This window comes from Astatotilapia calliptera, chromosome 6, assembly GCF_964374335.1.
Source record: "Astatotilapia calliptera chromosome 6, fAstCal68.1, whole genome shotgun sequence".
Classification (NCBI taxonomy): Eukaryota; Metazoa; Chordata; class Actinopteri; order Cichliformes; family Cichlidae; genus Astatotilapia; species Astatotilapia calliptera.
In genome coordinates this window covers 40,169,322-40,188,748 of record NC_137427.1, presented here as the reverse complement: position 1 = coordinate 40,188,748, position 19,427 = coordinate 40,169,322, and the positions used below count along the sequence as shown (strand labels likewise).

The window sequence follows — 19,427 nt, the reverse complement described above, 5'->3', positions numbered from 1 at the left end:
AGCTGCTTGGAACTCAAATTGTCACAGGACCATAACCCTGCTGTTCTCAAGCACCTTTGGTGTCGTCTCCCATCAGGGCTTGGGACTTCCAGTCCATAGATGCTCCTGTACATCATCTTAGTCACTTGATTGTGCCTTTCAGTGTACGAGTCACAGTTGGAGAGTCTCAGTCTTGTTGCCTCTGGTCTTTGTGCTGCCAGGACTAGAGTTTTGTACTGTTGTTTAGGCTGGCCTGTTCTAGCTCATTGGTAGGAGTTCTTGATGCTGTTTTTTTTTTTTTTAGTTATCGAGTAATAGTAATATTTCAAGTAAACCTTGTAAAGTTTTTGGCTGTTCCATCAACCATAGATATGACAAACCTTTCATATTTTTAGCCATCGTCATTCTCACTGTCTAGAGTAACTTAAAGCTTACTTCAGTGAAAGCAAGCGATACATGATCCAAAAAGCCGATGTCAGAAAGATCTAGTACATCCAGCAATGTCAAACGATCTCTTTTAAGTGTTCTCTATCCTTACTTCAGTAACTCCGCTTGAATCAAATACTTCATGTAAAATCTTTCATATCAATTTGGAAAGTGATAGAAAGGGTCGAAAATCAAATTTTTAAAAAACTTAAGTGGTTTCAAGCCAAAGATCTTACAGGAAGTGTTTGATGTGAGTTTTAAGAAAATGAATACAGCTAGAACTGTGCAGAATAGACCGATGTAGTAACATTGGCTAACTGGAAATAATAACACTCTTACATTTGCCTTAACATGTTTTGTGAGGCTCAGACAGGAAGTATGCTAGCTCTGAAGATGACAATGTGCAACAGATGAACAGACTGACAATAGGTCGCTCCATCATCCTGTTTTATTCACAGCAGGTTTGAAGGAAACAGATTCATTTGGACTCATACACACATGCTCATCAAAACCCCAAAAAGTCTCTCACACACTCACACACACACACAGTGGTATGGTAGGCACACTGTAGTGGAGAGCTCAGATGTGTCGTCTCTGATAGTCGATTCAAAGTAGGCACTTCTGAAGCAGACAGTGATGATCGTTAATGCTTCTGTTCTCTGGCGCGCCTGACGCTGACCGCTGCAGTCACATCACATTAATCCAACTGTGCTTGTCACCATATGTACACCATTTATGCCTTCTGATTAGTGTGGGAGTTAAGAATGACTATGGCTGCACATGTTAGATTAATCAATCATTTCAGAAGGGCAAATTATTGCAATGCCAGCTCATTAGTTTCATACCAGGAGATTTATCTTGGAAACAAGCTGCTTACAAAAGCCAACACATAGACTAGGAGAGTAGATGAATATTTGCATTTGGGAGTCGAATGGTTCCAAACAGCAGCCTGTCAGCCTGTAGTGTTCTTACTGCTGCAGAGACTGATCTGTGACTGCATCTGGACAGGTCGTTTGCTTCGTGTGACGGGAGCTCTCGGTAGCTGAACAGTCAGGAAGAGAAAATCTGATCAAATCTGATGTCATGAAGAAAACTCTGCTAGCAGGAGGAGGGAGAGCTGTAAGCACTTGTTACTTTTACCCCTGTGGGGAGTTGTGACACAATATTGCAGCATCAGAAGAAGGTATTCTGGATGATAGGTTTAATCAGATTTTCTCTTCCATCTTCGCAGAAAACTAACAGCTCACACAGACTGGAAGGTGCAAAAGTTAACAGCTGATATTCATGCTTCACATCCTGCAAACTCTCTGCATCGGTTTAGCGAGTTCTGCGCCACTGTCAATCATCACAACGACCAGGATCTGACTGGGCTGAAGCAACTGCATGACCAAACTGTTTTAAGGTGGAAGTTAAACCTTTTGAAGTGAATCTTGTCACTATGCCCATATACTGAAATTAAACCTTTCTCTCAGCTACTGTTATTATTATTTTGGAGTACAAAAAAGTAAGCAAATAAACCCAAAAGCAGCTGATCAGAGAGGATTGGAATAGTGTTAACATGGAACAGGAACCCTGTTGATTTTTTTAAGCAATAAGAATGACCCCTCCCAAGCTCTCCGAGTATGCAAAAGGGTAACCTGCCGAGCATGCGGTGTTGATAAAAATCCTGTCAGCTCCAGCATTGCAGACTGCTGGAGGAAAAAGCCTAACCCAGTATAGAATGTTTCCGGAGAAAGAAAAATAAATTACCCCCAAATTTCATAAGAATAATCCACATCCTGCCCTCCCACTAAAACAGTAATAATTTATTTTTTCATTTTCTATTGAATTGCACACACTGCGATGAGGTGGCAACAGTTTTTCACCAGGCGCTGTGCGTTTCTGAACAGTCTCTGAAGCACCGGTATGCTGCTGCTCTTCTCCCATACTCGCATTTTTGGTCCCTTTGGGCCTCTTCCAGCCTCAGCCAGCCCCCGGGGGTCAGGCTCCCATAACTGCTGAGGTAAGGTCAGTTCTGGAGATGCAGATTCCATCCTCCATCACCTCTTCTGCTCCCAGACCTCAACCATGTTCAGGTCGAGCCTCTCGAGGCTCTTCAGCCCCTGGATGTTCTCGGTGTAGAACGCCACGTCTACCACCACCAGCCTGCAAACACGAGTCAAAGTGTCAAAGACATGAAAGATGGGGAAGAGCTATGCTCTGACAAGAAGCAGTTTATAACCTCCTAAGACCTGAACTCTTCCACAGCAGCATTTTTAATTTCTCTTTGATATTTGGTCACATTGGGGCCCGATGAACGTAAAAACAAAGAATTACCAGATTTTTTTTTTTTTTAACCTTATTTTTGTTTTTAAGAAAAATGAGAGCCACATATGAGGATATTCTTTCAAAATTGGCAGCAATGATTCTGGCACCGTGGCAGCTGTCACTGACACACACCTATCACCTACGTTAATTCCAAAACTAACTCACAGAAGTGGAACTCTAAATTTGTGTCAGGTTTGTTAAGTACAATTCTAGCACTTTAATATAGCAGATATAAAGACATGTCAAGTATTCATGTAATGTTCAAAATTCTCTTTCAATAAAATGTGAAACAACGGGGAACACCAACAGGAAAAGAGGTGCTACTTCTCTTCAGAGCGAAGCAGGAAGTGCTGCTCTGTCATATCAACATACTCCAATCATTAGCTGGTTTTCAGGGCACTTACCCATGCTGCGGTCCTCCATCATTAATAACTCCAAGCCGAGCCAGCTGCCTCTTCAGATGCATTTTGAAACTGGCATTGATCCTCAGAAACAGCATCTGTATATGGATATACAACTCTCAAGTCTCTGATCAACAAGCTGTCACAGACACAAAGAGTAGAGAAAACAAAAAGATCTCACCTGTGTCTGTTCTTCAGGTAAAAGTTCATAAATGGCTTCGTGCATCTTTGCCATCTGCTTACAGATGTTTCTGAAGCAGGCTGAGGGCATCGGAGCCTTCACTTCATACTGAGGACATAAAAGGATACGCCTGAGGTCATGTGATTCTGTGCGCATTTGGAATACAACAATTTAAAATACACAGAAAGATTCTGAGAAAGTGCATTACACATGTCAAAAAGTCATAAATTCTGTACTAATAAAGGACAGAAATGGATACCTGACCATCAGGTATACAGTGCAAGTATAATTTAGTAGGTTCGATTATTGGTTATTTGTTTGTTCTATTATCTAATAGCAATGATTCTATTAAGTCTACATTAATTCAATACTATTATTAAAGTAAAAAAAAAAGGATTAACACAACTAACTGTGGAAATATTAGGCCTACACACACTGCCTGAATCTCATTACAACTGAAAGTCCTCTGTAAATAGAATTATTTTTATGCTTGCATAAAATTTAAAACCATTCATAAAGTGTTCTCGTGTTCCCTGCCCTCATCTAACCTTTGATAGAACCTTCTCAAACAGACTGTCCATGATGGCCACCAGCTTAGCAGAGATCTCTGCTATGTGATCGTTGTAGTCCTGCAACACAACAAACAGCCTCAGCAACACGACTCACATCGAGCTGAAATCTTTGGAGATTTTGTCATGACATTTTATTTTTAACTCTTCTCTCAAACTTTTATTTAGCCAGGATGAGGCCACACTTAAAGTGGTCATGCTGAGTGTTACCTTGGTGATGTGATCAAAGTGTCTGAGAACACTGAATTGTTTGGGCTGCAGTTTGGTCTCAAAATGAGCTCTGATGATGGGAATGTAGTGAACCACCAGCTGCAGACAGCGGGAAGCTAATGCTACAACACACACAGTTAACAGTAAAAATCAGCATTCTCAACCATTAAAAGTTGCTTCACATACTGAAAAAACAGGTCTACTTGTAAGCAGTGTGTGTAGCAGGTGTTATATACCAAGGTTTTTGGTGGTGATGGTCTTGAGGCCGACGATCTGCAAAGCTCCGGCTCCCAGAACCAGCTGGCAGCTCCGAGAGTTGAAGTGCTGCAGAAAGACAATCCAAGAAAATTCAGTAAACACCACCACTCTAAACCTAAGGCTAGCATACCAGCATGTCACGGCTGTGTCAAATGTAAACACTTCAGTGTTGTGATCAAATTGTCTCTAGGAAACAAAGTCTTTTCCTGTTTACTAACTACAAGAGGCTGAACTAACATAGGATCGTGTGATTTGTGTGCTGTTGAGTTTCTGACCTTGAGGAGGTCTGCCAGACGCGTCAGCATGTCTGTAGAGATGGATGGGATGTCATTGACACACTGGCAGTATTCTAAAAAGATCCGGATCAGCAGCAGAACCGTCCTGAAGGAACACAAAGGCTACTCAGAAAATCTTTTAAAACTAAATGTTCACATTTAAAAAGCATTTGCGCTGTCTAACTTCCAACTTTAATGACAGTGTGAGGACAGAATAATATTTAAAATCATGAAATATGTGATTTCACCTACCCAACAACTGCATATTTCTGCCCGTTGACAAGCAGAAACTCTGTGGGTTTCCTGTCATTGGGACCTGGAATGGGAAAACGAATGTTACAAATAATAAAGCTGTTCTTCTTGTGCTGTGATGTTTCTCTGTTGCTCTGTATGCAAGCTGTGGAACCAAGCCTCAGTGCATCACTAGAAACCTCCAAGCACCTGGAGCCTCTGACAACAACACAGAGCAGTTCTGCTCTACTCCCAGCTTCTTAAGTGTAATTTAAGTCTGTCTGCATGCATGTTTCTGTCCAAACTGGAGGAGGGGGAGACTGCTGCTGCAGTGAACAGGTTTCACTGTTTTTAACACTCTGTTTCACTACAACTCTTTGTATGTTACAAGTCCGCTCTTCTCTGCGCCTGCTGACAGACCAAGAACAGCACAAGCAGCACCAAGCAGACACACGACTGCACTTTAACATAAATTCTGCTTCATGTGGTCCGTTAGGGAAATTAACTGCCCAACCCTCACCCAACAGGTCTCATAGATAACTGCCTCTCAGGGAGTTCTTTTGTCCCCACTGTTGCCAAGTGCTGCTTATAGGGGACTGTCCAATTGTTGGGATTTTCTCTCTACGGTTTGGGGGTCTTATAAACTCCTTGACTGGACTGGACTGTGAATCTTTACTTCTTTATCCATTTTCTTATTTTACATCAAAGTCAGCATATATATGCAATGTGTGCGTAGGTTACTCTGTAAGTAGTCAAAACATTTCAGAACTGTAGAACTAAAACTACAGAAATTACAAATAAAATCAGGTTAATGAGGATTTTCGGACAGTGGAGTCTGATACCTGGGATTTTGCGCTCTGGTAGTGATATTCTACCATTAGCAATGGAGTTCACCAGATCCTGAAACTCAGCAGGAACCTCAGCCTGCTTCCAGCGCTCATTATCCAGCAGCAGGCTGCAGGGGCACAAAAGCAAACTTCAGCACCTACACTGCTACATTACAGGAGTAAGACCAGATACACACTCAAATTCAACCATGAAACTAAACCTTCACTCACTCACACAAACAGTTATCATATTTAAAAGCAAACCTTCACATCCTGAAAACAATGGTACTGCAGGTTACCTGAGTTTGGTCTTGCGTTCTTCGTGGAAGCGGTGGACGAAGCGGTTGGCCTGGCTCTGCAACGCGCCCCTCAGGGAAACGCTTCGCCTGCCACAGAGCTCCTCTGTGTCCCTGACAAATCCCTCCACTGCCTGTGAAAGACAAACGAACTCCGCTGAGGTCAGACGCTCCAGAGATCCATCCTGTTAAACGTAAACACAAACACTTCAATTACATTTTCAGGTTTATCCTTTTCCATAGAAAACCTCAAATACAGACACATGTACACCATACCTTGGCTCGGGCTGTGAGCACTTTGACGCAGCGGTCATGGCTGATGTCGGAAGCAGTGTACATGAGCTCCTGGAGGTTGTTTATCACAAGGTTCAGCTCAAAGTCGGTGGGCATCATGTTCTCACCAGGCCTGAACACAAACACACTCACTGTTAACAGGCTGAAGAACCGAGTCAAAGGTTTCACAGCTTTAATCCCTCTCAGTCATTTTCACTTTTGGTTAAATCATTTTTGTACTTTATCTTGGGCAACAACACTTCCATTTTTGTTTTAAGAGAGCCAGTCTCTACATTTAATAGGGAACTACAGGAGATTATAAGCCACTACAGTCCACACCACTCTGTAAGATCTGCTGCCACTGGTTTTCAAGTCCAGTTCTCGTGTAAGTTATGCGTGTTTGCCATTTTCGTAGAATCAACTAAAGAAATAAGAGCATCATGTGTTTTTGTGATAGGCGACCAGTAACAAAGTATCTAAAATGCAGTCATAACACTGGTTCATCCCTTTTTTTATGCTTGAATAATTCACGGGTCAATGTTAAGTAGCATCACAAACAAAAAGTGTTTTTCACAAAGTGCTCTGATACAGGAGCCGAACTGAAAAAGAGAGAAAAAGCACCCAATGTCTAAAGAAAAGCTCCTTCAGAAAGCCTGGAGAACTGCTGCTCAAGACAACTTTAATTACAAGAAAATCTGTCTTGTTGGAAGGCTCAAGACTTTTGAACAAAACTGTCACTTTACGGTTTGATGCTGTTTTCAGTAAATAAGAAGACCTGAATTGCAAAAAAAGGAAAATGCAACAGCCTTTTAACCAGATGTCAGTTAGAGGCTATGGTGCAACGGGACTGCAATTACCATGATATTTTTGTTCAAACAGAAAAAGAAAAAAAGAAGAAGAAGAAAAACTTAAGAGTGACATACATGAAGCTCTGCTCTCTGCTGGCAGACATTTCTGTGGCCCCAGAGTCACTACTGGCAGTCTCCACCCGGCCCTGCTGGCTCCTGAATCCTGCTGCAGAGCTCTGATCCTGGGCTGCCGGCACTACTCGCTGTTGTTTCTGCTCCTGCTGTTTCTGCTGGGCATCATTCAAAGCATCACTGATGAACAGGCCTTCATGGGTGAGGTAGGCCAGCTCAGCCTCTCCCTGCAGGAGTGACGGGACCTGAGAAGCCTCTTGGCCGGATGGTTCTGAACAGGAGTCCTCCAGGAGACGGGTTTTCTGGTTTGAGTCCAGAACCTCTAGAACCACATTCCTGATCACATTCATAGTGGCCTAGCAAACAGGCAGTTGGGTAATAAGGTGCACAATTAGATTCAGTTTGTTGAATTCACACAGAAAGAATATTTTTACCTGCATCAAATGTTGGATAATGTTTGTGATGTGTGAACCATCTTCTGAAGTCTAGCAGACTAAAAATAGGAGCTCTGTACCAGGAGCTGTTTTGACTAACCTTGATTCTCTGCAGGAAGAAAAGGAAGCTCTCAAAGACATTTTTCAGCAGGTCAAACCACTGAGGGAATGTCATCAGACGCATTTGGTCAGCAAGCCTTGAGAAACACAAATGCACACATGTACAGCGAGTCTCCATGAGGTTCAACTTGGACTGGTATTTTCTTTGTTTACAAAGTCAATGTGCTCATTAAACATTCCATAAAATGCTTTAATACAACCAGTGGTATTAATCACATTGTTCCAACTTACTTAACAACGACTTCAGCATCAATTTCTTCTATCTGCACAACACTATCTGCCACACACTGCAAACACAAAAAGGTTTCTATTACATGATAAATCGCAGCTGGATCGCTGTTATTTAATGCAGCGCTTAGAAACAGATAAAGACTGGACTGTGTCAGGAGGAGTCACACCTGAGAGACGATTGCCTTGGCCGCTACGATCATCTCATCACTGTAAATATCCAGAAAATCCAGCTTCCGCTGCCGCAGCAGGCCGAACACCAGCGACTCCAGACGCTCCTAAAATCCACAGACAAACGCACCAGAAAATACAGGGTCCTAAAACACTGACATGACCGGGCAGCAGGGTTTCAGAAAGCTGAGATGAATTTAATATGAGACCAAAGAATTCAATTATGTAATCACATTCAAAGACTAAAAACGAATACTGATACTCAGCATGAGCAGAGCTGCACAGCTGTATATAATGGTTTCTGTCAGACTATAATAATGACTTGCTGCCAGAATCAGATTCTACATTTTGTTTGATGTAACTGAAACTAAAAGCAGAAGCACATTCGAAATGACAAAGAAATATAATTTAGTCTTTCGATATTAAGCATCACACTGATGACAGGAACAGAAACGTTGATGTTTTGTGTGTGTAGATGTAGCAGGAATACTTATATTTATCATGTATACAGAGATGCATGCAAATGTAAATGGCAACCGCACATTCCCCAACAGTTGTTGTTGTCAGTTATCTTCTAAACATGACCATCCTGAAATCTATTAGACCCTTTGTGTTGAAGGTGATTGTTCAGACCTTCTCCAGAACCTGTGGCTCATCTCTCAGGCTGCGGTTCAGGTCACTGTGAGCGTACATACTGAAGTCCTCCACCATCATCTTATCAATCAGCTTCTCTAGCTCGCACAGCTGGGAGCCCAGATGTCTGAGAGATGCAAACACAGCATTGTACAGCTGCTCTGTTGGCTGCTTGTAGAACATCAATTTCAGACATCACAACAAAAACTATCCTAGTAAAACTGATCCAGTAAACACACTCTCACCTGAAGCTGTGGATGCCCTGCAGCTCTTGCTGGAGCACCTCCTTAGTGGTGGCGATAAGTTCCAGTGCTCCAACAAACTCAGAGGTGGAGAGCAGCAGCTGTACAGTGGGCTGTGTCTGATGCACTGCGGCCATCAGCTTCAGCTTGTTGTGCAGCTTCACGCAGTTGTTGCGAGTCAGGGCGGTGCAGAGAGCCTGGAGAGGTCCTTGGCACATGACCTGGTCCATGGCAGCTGTACGGCCCCGAAGGACGGCCACGGCATGCTGCGTCTCCTGCAGCTGGTCCTGCAGCTCGTGCTGCGACGACATAGCATGGAAAAACGCTTCGGAACGCAGCGAGATCTGTCGAGCAATGCTCACCTCCACCACATCTAGGTAGTGGCTGAGCTGGAGGAAAAAGAACATCATTTGATTAACTTCTACATATGAAGGTCGCTGGTTTAACTGATCTAATGACTGATGAGCACAAAAGTGCAAATCAACAACTATCCTGTTTGATTAGGATCCTGTTAACTGTAAGCAGTTAATCACATGACACATGACCGATACTAAACCTCCACTGCGGTTATATTCTACTTGTCATAAGTTTTAAATATCTTCAGGTAAATTAACTGAACAATAACAATATGCATTTCATCCTTAAATATATAACAACAGACGTCTAATTTCTGTGTTTAGATCAAGTCCATCAAATACAATTATAAATAAATTACAATTATCCATCATTTTTCTTAACCTCTCCAGTCAACACCAACCAGTGTCCTTTTAGAAATCATCTTGGTAACACCTCAAGGTAATTAACTTATAGAATGTATCTACAGGAACTTTAATTTCACTCCTCATCAAAAGTGACTGGACCGGTGAGTCTACAACTCCTGCTAGCTTTCCCTAAAATAAAGATTGAACGATATATTACAAAATTTCCTGGAGTGCCACGTGTCTTTCTTGTAAAACTGAGAAAAGCAGAAAATACTCACAGATGTAGAAGCTAAAGGGATTTAAACAAGTATTTAACAAAATTGCTACTAAAACTTATTAGTATTATTATTTTTAAGTTCCTTTTGTTCTTTTGTTATGCTACAAGGCCCCAACACCAAACTACCTCTTACTGGTCAGTGGTTGCTTCTTGTTTAGGTTGTGATTAGCTGTTTAGACAGATAAACATGCCGGTGTCAGAGCCAAAACCACTGTTTGTGGATGTGTAAAATTCAACACAAACAGCAGGGGGGGGCAGGAGCACCCTGAATTCAGCCCTCTGCAGGTTGATCATTTTCATTCCCATTAAACAATCGCATCCTTTATTCCTTACATTTCACAGTCCATATCAGTACAGATACTCAGCATGATGCTTTTCTCCATTGTGATCTGATGCGTTTTCAAAGGAACACTATATAACTGCCTTGGAGTGTTACCAAGATGGTTTGAAAGGAACACTTTGAAAACACATCAGTGCAGGTTTACTCTCGATCTACAGATCGCCCTCCCTGGGTGATCTGTATGTGTTGATGAGAATTCACCTTTTCCTGGAGCAGTTTGGAAGAAGCCACGTCTCTGCTGCTCTTCCCCCCAGCATTGTTAAAGTGTGACCAGGGAAGGACCATGTTGAAGGTAGCCGGGTCCTCAAGAGCAAAGTCGGGCTTCATGAAAATCTGACAATATAAAGCACAGTGAGACAGTGAAGCAGCAAGGTCACTCTGGAGACAGCCTGTTGTCACAATAGTGTCACTATCATGTCTAAGCTAATAAATGAGACATGCTTAGTTGCAAGTGTCAAAAGAGTCACAATGTGTTTGAGTCCACAGCTAAAATGATACAACGGAACTGCATTAGAGCATTGGCCACACTGTCAAAGTTAAAGGGAAAGAGAAATCCAAAGAGAATCAGACAGAATATTATGCATGTTTGCATAATTACCTTCGGGACTTGCTCCAGCTCAGTTCTGGATTTGTCTGGAATAAGCAACAAAAGCTCTAAATCACTATCGGTTACAGTAGTTATGTTTAAGAGTCAGAATATCCTTTTGTGTTGCTCAGCTAACAAAGTTTGATAAAGTTTAGTTTCTAAGACTGACACTAGAGTGTGCTCTGTACAAACTAAACAATAAAAATAAAAAAGACAGGAAACTTGTGAAAAGTGCAGCAAGCAGAGAAATGTGTTTATCAGATCAAATTCTGAAATGTGCATTAAAGGCATAAAATATTGTTTTGGAAGCAAATCAAAAGAAAGATAATAAAACCCGTGTGTTAAACTGTAAAAACCCTTAAATCTATTAAAGAGCCAAGGTTCAGGACCAAACTACGCTCACATACACTTAATGTGTGGTACAGTCAGATGTGACAGTGTATATGTATACACTGTAGCCTGCATATTTGCATCTGAAGTCATTGCGTGCTGCCAATCTTAGGCAGTCAGAGAGTCCTGCAGCAGCTGGTTAATAATTCATACCTTGGTTGGTGGTGATACTAGAGACAGCGTCGACATCATCTTTGTTGGGGCAGATCGTCTTGCAACGTTCATGGATTCGTTCCCTCTAAAAATGAAATCATGAAATCCAAAAAGGAAGTTCAGGATTTTTGGCCCAGCCCGCTCTCTGTAAAGCTAACATGATCGTTACGCACCAGGAAAAAAAGGCTTGAGTGAATCACAGAAGCCAAGTTTGATGATACAAACTAACAAAGGTTACAGCTGTGGGTCATTAGAGAAGAACAAAGCAACACACTGAACAAGAAATCAGATGCATGAAACCCGTAGGAGGAAGTGAAAACAAAGCTACAATAACATTTCTAAAAACTAGATGACTCTTACAAGAACAGAAATGCACTGTCAGAAGTGCAAGAGATGTTACAGCTCAATCTCACCACACTCAGCTGGTAACAAAAGTAATAAAAGACTAAATGAGGAACAGAAACCTTCTGTAAGAGCTATTTTTGCCACTTGAGGCATTATAAAAATGAAGCAGCACAGGCCAAGACAATTTAAGAATTTAAAAACACATAAGAACTTTAAAGCCTGTTTGTATTTTCATTATTTTAATTGTTTGTAGAATGTTTGTTGACAACATTAAAGCATCAGCTGCATTTCAAGACATCTATTCTACTTGAAACATGACAGCCAGTAAAGGAAGGTTTTAGAATCAGAATCAGAAACTTTATTGTCATTGTCATGAGAACAACGAAATTAAGAATGGTCCCCGATCATTGCATCATCCCTAGCAATATCAAAATATAAATAAAACAATAAAATTCAATAAATAAAATAGATAGAATACTTAAAATACTAATAAGATATAACAGTAAAACATTCACATACATTCCCACACACATGCTTCAGACCGTGCATAGATTAACACAAGAGTGGCGTGATGGACATTTTTTTGTAGTATTCAGATGTGTTATTGCAGTTGGATAACAGCTGTGTTTGAGTCTATTAGTCCTTGCTCTGATTGCCCTGTACCGTCCAACACATTTATCCAACACATTAAGGTGTGTTTGTACTGTATCGAGACTGGATTCCCTTTAAAACTTTGAATCTTGAATACAAACGTACAGCTGCTGTCTCTTAAACACAAAGACATTCCTCACTGGGGCTGGGTTAATGATGAACGTAAGACTATCTCAAAACGCCATTTTTACTCACGTCACTTCCATAATCGTTTAAGCACGCTACTCATCCTACCCACAGCGCTCTGGCTTTGGCTTGGTTACCAGTTAACTTCTGTAAATCAAACCCTACTTTAACTATTAAACAATAAATTACTATCAGTAACCATGTATGTTACTGTTCGTATCTATACACATAACTGCAGTTGTCATGTTTCCTCCAGTAGAAGCTATCAGTTAGAACTAATGTAGCTTAACTGTGAGGCAAAACAAGAAGAGCAAATCTCAGCCAAATGCCAGAGTAACACAACCATTGTGATAAGTAACTCTGTCAACAAATGAGTGCATGTACAAGAAAAAAAAAGAAAGAAAAATCAACATGAAAACCCTGACTGGTTAAAGTGAAAATCACATATTTAACATACAGACTGAGACACATCTTTCCATCACAACAGCTTTGGCATCAGTACTTCTATTGCTTTTTTATTTAGTAAACTCCTCTAGGAAATGCAAATGCCTCCAGTATTCAGGCTGTTTGAATTCCTGAGATTTAAAAAAAGGTCCAGCTTTATTCAGACATTTTCATCTTTTCTTCTTCTATAATGCCACCTTTGTTCTAAATGGTGGGAAAATACAGCAGCTGCTCATCAGCGGGAGACAGTTGCATTGTTTGCACAAGATCCATGCACAAGATTTCTTAAACTAAAGTTCTTAGTTAACAGATGCATTTCAAGACTTCTACTTTACATGTCCTGAGCAAAAAAGGCTACAAAGTGAAACTGCCTCAGATTCTTGACAAACCCAAAACAAGAGAAACGTAGAATCTTTCTCAGGAACCCCAAAAGGTTGATTGTAGGGTTTTCACTGGGAGAAACGTTTCGTCACTCATCTAAGTGACTTCTTCAGTCTCAGCCGACTGCAGGTTTCCCCAATCAAGACTCTCTCAAGAACAAAAATATCCTAATAGCATCTTTAACATTGACTCCACACAGATCTGAGCTGCAGTGATACTGACTTGTCAACAAATCATAAATGCTCTTAATAATTCGCTCTAGGTATTACCTGAGTCATCTCTTGCAGGTAGGGCCCAAAGTGCTCCTTGGTGATGTTGGGGAGGCAAAATGAGGGCATCACCTCCGTCTCGGTGAAGTCCAGCCCCCATGTTTTAGTGAAAAAGTCAGATTCCCTTTTGGCGAGCCGAGGGTCATTCAGTGCAGCTGGGAGGTTGACCTTCGAGCTATAAACTGTCCATCGGTCGTGCTCTGCCACCACAGATGGGCCATTACACAGGCCCTGCCCCTCACCTGGAGGACCACATAGAAATAAAGTCAGTGCTTTCATTTTCTGCGGAGAACAACAACTCATAATTTAAGCATCTGGCCTGCCATGGTTTCTTGGTTTTGTTTCCATGTTCCTGAACTTAAATCACAGCTGTGGCCCAGGTGAATGCAACAAACAGCAACATCACAAGCACAGCAGTAAATCAATGCACAACATACAGATAAAAACTGCAAGACGCTGTGTTTTCCTGCAGTGTCACAAATTTGTCTATTTAAAGTTCATTTGTGTTCAATATGACAACGTGAAAGAAAGAGTGGGCTTTAGATAGCCAGTATGTAAAAAAAAATGTATACTTAAAAAAAATATTAGCATCACTGTTTATGTTTCTATGTAAACTTTAAATGACTGATGACCCTTAGCGCAGATGTATAGATGAACATCTAGATTTTCACCACCTTTTATAGACTATTTTCACTGTCTAACTGCAAAATATGTATACTTTCTGGTTATGTTCTACTGCTAAAAATGATGCCTATGCATGCCATTGCACTGAAGTCAGTCATTCTTCCTACCAGTCGGCTCCTTCGGGCAGACGTCAGGCAAAGAGCGGATATGCCGGTAGCGAGGTGGGGAAGGATCTCGCTCCTTGTGATAGATCCCATCTCGGCCTCCGCTGCTGGGACGAGGCACTGGGGAGGAGCTGTGACTGGAGGCCATGTCATTGGGACGTGCCTCCCAGCAGGCTAGCTGGAAAAAAAGATGAAAACAGGGCTAGCATTAGATAGAGAAATCATAATCAGCACTATCAACTCCAAATCAGCAAAGTTCCAAACGAGTTATGTGGTCCATCTCTCTTAAAACTTTGCCCAATCTGTAAAGAGTCACAGATGTTTTCAGAAGATTGATCTTGTAAGATGTTAAAGCATCAATAATTTCATAAAGTCACTGGGCATTGTTTTGGGGGTTTTTTGTTTTTTTAAATAAATAGTAATAGTGAGTCTTTGGGAACCATTTTTTGTAGTGGATGACTAGGGGACTTTCTGAAGTCTCATTCCACATCTCTGCAGGTTTGTGGTTTCAAAATGATGATTTCTTGAAATTGGCAGCTTTTAGTATCACGTCTTCCCCTTCTGTTGTACACCATTAGGGATAGCAACACTATATTAAAAAAAACGATTGGTGGCTGAATCTAATTAACCTTTAAATTTGAGTGTTTTTAGACCCATTGCCACAGTCTGAAATCAAGCACATGACCATGCAGTCTGTCTTTACAAAGTTTTGTGAAAGAATGAATCATTCTAACAAGCTCAGAAAATTCGAGTGTGGTACTGCAAGAGAAGGCATCCTAGTCCAAGTCTTCCCTCCTAGATATGATCAACTGTGGGGGTACTGTAGGGGATGTTATTGCAAAGTGAAAGCATTTAGGAATCGCAGCAACTCAGCCTCAAAGTGGCAGACTGTACAAAGTTATACTGTGATTGCTAAGTGTTGAAGTGCATAATGTGTAAAAGTTGCCAATCTTCTGCTGACTCAGTAAATGCTGTAGCATGGGTTTCAATGGCTGAGCAGCTCTTGTACTTGTAATGTGTTGGTGTTCCTTTAGTTTTGCCATAAAGTCTTACACATTCATCTAACCAGCAAAAGATCCAAAGTTTGATCATGGGACAAGACACAAACCTCTTCATGGTTGCATCAGAAAGAACATCCAGTACAAAAAAATTCAATAAAATGTGTTGAGCTACCTGCTATAGCAAACCCTTGTATATAACAGACAAATCAAAGGTAGCTTTTAGTGTAACTTGTTAGCTGCAGTAGAGAACGACTATGTGTTCAGCTTGCCATGTACAAGGCAGACTAAAGTTACATCAAAATTTGTGAAGGGCCTCAATTTCAATACAAGTTCTACATCAAACTGACACAGAAACGTGCCCTGGTTCATCCACTGGTGCAAGCAAGTCTCCAGCTCTTTCTGTGTGGTAATGTACACAGTGGTTTTATGGGGGGGTGGGGTGACTGGTACAGCTTTCAACAGTGCTGCATTAAATCTAACAACTGAGATAATAACATGCATTCATTTTGTTAACTACATTTGAAGGTTCAGTTAACACTTGCATGAGGCTGGTGACCTGTCCAGGGAGTACCTTGCTTATGCCCTAAGATAGCTGGGATAGACTGCAGCCCCCCCCCCACACACACACACACACAACCCTGAAGTATAAGATACCATAACTGGATGAGTAGGTGAAGAGCGAGGTTATCAGCTAATGTTGGCAAACTACATCCAAAAACTGACTGATACAACACACACATACATACATATGTGCTATTAAATAAAAAGTAAAAGACTTTTTGTAGCTCTCTGATGTACTGTATAACATATCGAACAGTATCATTTATCATTTCATTAAAAATGCTCCAAATACACAAACAACACAAATATAGAAAAGTCCTTTGGTTAAGTGACAAATTTAAGGCCTATCAACCTCCAGTCAGTAAGCCTACATACATCTGCAACGTGGTGAAAGTGCTCTCAGATGTGCTTAAATTCTTTAAAACTTAATGCAGACATTTTCTGCAGCATCTGTAGCGAAAAATGCAAGCTGACAAAAAGCTGACCAAGGCGGCAACACCCGATCAAACACAAAATGCATCTAAACTTTGACCACATGTTTCATATTTGATGCTCTGCTGATTCAACTGGAAAAGGTACCCAGCTCCACCTGCCTGGGTCAACAGACCTGTGCTGCTTTTCGGCCGTCTTACAATTGTTATACAAGGAGAAACTACCTATAGGGTCAGTTTTGTGTACCACCCTGTAAAATTTGGACCAAAGCTGACTTGGCCATGGAAGAACTGCATTTTTTAGAGTTTTACATTGGCTCCATTTCACAGCCCTGGTGGTTAACAACTGAAAGAAAACTGCTGGTTAAATGACAGCTGTAAACCAATGATATGTTGCTGTGCTAACAGTCAGTTGTAATCTGACTGCTCAAACTGTGGAGGTGTATGACCCTCTGCTGTTAATCCCATCACACAAATGAGAGGATTATAGATCTATGCGCTCCCCATTATTATCAGAACCGTTTTTAGCTCCTTCATATTGCTTTTACATTTTAAAAAAATGCTGTCAAAATATTAAGAACCATCTTAACACATAAAACTTCAGACTTGTCACAGATTCAAGCACTCACAACCATCTTGGATCCTTGGCCCGTCAATTTTCTACCACCCACTGCAACTGCATGGAGCTAAAAATAGGAATGATTGTCCGATTCATCTTTTTGAAGACAGACTGCTTTGAAGGAATAGGAAGGAATGGCAGTAATATGGTGATAGCCAAAGATTAAAATAAGTATTATTTGAATTTATTTATGCAGGTACATCAGGTATATAACTGGCTAGTTCTTCACTATATGACATATAAGATATGTCAAGCAGTAACACTGAATCCCATCCATAAAAGAAAAAGAAAAAAAAACAAGCAGGAGCAGCTTATAACACCTTCCTCATTTATTTTCATCTGCCCTTAGAAAACCGTTGTAAAATACTCAAAAACAATAAATCATCAGCAAATTACAGTAAAACAAGAGCATAACTGCACAGAGATATTCTTGCTGAGATCATAAAAGCTCAGTTATATTTCTATGTTGACATGTAAAGTCCAAAGAAAAATTATTTACCGATTCTTAGAAATCCAAATTATTCAGGAATAGTTTTGGACGGCATGTATGGACAAAGAATACTTGTTTTTAAAAAAAAAAAAAAAAAAAAACAGTGTGCACCATCCTATATTAGGATCTTATTAATTAATCAGGCTTTTAATCCTTTTCTCGGTATCAACAAAAGTGAAAGCACAATACCAAGGGGAGCCGCTGTATTGAACTCGATTCTACTTGTTTCAATCACATTATGATCTACTCAGCGAGAACTGATTATTTTCAGGCATAAACGTTTCCTTATAATGTAAATCTGAAACCCTAATATATTCCGGAAATTGTGCCAAGAAATAAACATGGCCTTAATGGGTTTTTTTAGTAATTAGCACAGTTAATAAATTATACTATAAATTTCCTCGCCCAATAAAACATCGTGATTATTTCTGAGCGGAGAAAAAACAGGTGTCCCTTGTAGTCATTTAATCTTTGATATTAAAATGTTTATGCTTTCGGCTGTCATCGTTGCTGTGCCTCCCATCGGGACAAGTAGATGTAACAGAAGCTAGGCAGCTAGCCTTAGCCTAGCTACAGTGCACGCATTGCTGGCAGGTGTTTGCATTACAACCGTTCACGCTGACAGTGAAGTCAATGCCTAACAGCAACATGAAACACACAAAACTAATTGCAGTTTTGTTGTCAGGGGCTGATGTGCTGCAGAATATTCGCGGCCTTATTAGCTACATGCTAGAGCTAACGCTACAGCTAATGTTGTCAACGGCAGTTACACGTAGACTAGCCAATGGTAGCAAGTTAGCCGGATAAGCTACCCCAACAGGCAACATAAAAACACCAAAGAAAGCCCGGAATGACAGGGGACCGAGAGGCTTCATTTGGACACCTACCTGTCATGTAAAATAAAGCGGACGGTGTGTCTTTTCTTCATAATCACAGTAGCACTAAAGGAAACGAGGGGAAAACAACAGGACTCACAGCAGTTAATACCGGTATACGGACCATCATGCACTGCTGGAAAGAGGAACATCAACGTCAGGTTCTTTATTTGCCTGTTTGCAAGTTTCAGTCTTCAAAGCTCGCTGCTGCCCCCTGCTAACTAAAGCTGAATCGGTCCATATCAATGTCATTGGTCCGTATACAGTAGACAACAAAGTGCGCACTCACCGGCCACTAGATACAGCTGTTAAACTGTTATATAAACAGTTTATGGCATATCTAATATAGCAGCAACTCAGCATTTTGTCATGTAGACATTGTTAAGACGAACTGCTGTTCAAATTGAGTATCAGAACGGGCAACGAAAGGTGATAAGTGATTGTGAAGCAGGGTTTAACTTAACTGCACAACAGAAGATCAGAAAAACGCTGACCGGGCATACTTACAGTAACAACCGCATAATTTTAATGGAATAACCTACGAGAGTAGTGCTATTGAACTTTCCGTCTTCTTATGGCCACTGTGTCCCCGGTCTTTCGATGGCTACTTCCAGCAGGATAACTCGCCATGCCGCAAAGCTAAAATAATTTCAAATAGGTTTACTGAACACGATATATTAAACGGTGTTACGGCAGTGCCTATCCCAGCTGTCGAGAGACAGGGTCACCAGTCTAACAGGGTTAACGAAGAGAGATAGACAACCTCACAATGTCACCTATGGGCAATTTAGCCTAACCCCATTAACTGCATGTCTTTGGACTGTGGGAGGAAGCCGGAGTACGCGGACAGGACCCACGCAAACACGGGGGGAACATGCATAGCATGATTGTGGAATTGAACCCAGAACCTTCCTGCTGTGATACAACAATGCTAACTAATTTATTTCTCGCTGGTAATGCCCTCATTCATTTTAGGATGCTGGATTTACCCAAGATTCAATTCAATTTTATTTATACA

The 19,427-nt window shown here is 41.0% G+C and overlaps 1 protein-coding gene across 1 annotated transcript; it reads right to left on the bottom strand.

The window, feature by feature from the left end:
• Window positions 1–835: 835 nt before the first annotated feature.
• On the bottom strand, window positions 836–18,568 carry vps54 (VPS54 subunit of GARP complex). The gene is made up of 23 exons (XM_026172025.2): window positions 18,422–18,568; window positions 14,436–14,610; window positions 13,645–13,886; window positions 11,429–11,513; window positions 10,898–10,932; window positions 10,501–10,632; window positions 8,985–9,370; window positions 8,740–8,866; window positions 8,106–8,213; window positions 7,939–7,994; window positions 7,688–7,784; window positions 7,157–7,509; window positions 6,237–6,366; window positions 5,964–6,145; window positions 5,680–5,792; window positions 4,859–4,922; window positions 4,607–4,712; window positions 4,310–4,397; window positions 4,074–4,195; window positions 3,843–3,923; window positions 3,295–3,402; window positions 3,117–3,211; window positions 836–2,550 (listed from the first exon to the last, which is right to left on the bottom strand). The coding sequence occupies exons 2-23, from the start codon at window positions 14,578–14,580 to the stop codon at window positions 2,445–2,447; spliced, it is 2,961 nt and encodes a 986-aa protein (XP_026027810.1). The 5' UTR covers window positions 14,581–14,610; window positions 18,422–18,568; the 3' UTR covers window positions 836–2,444.
• Between the last annotated feature and the right edge of the window lie 859 nt (window positions 18,569–19,427).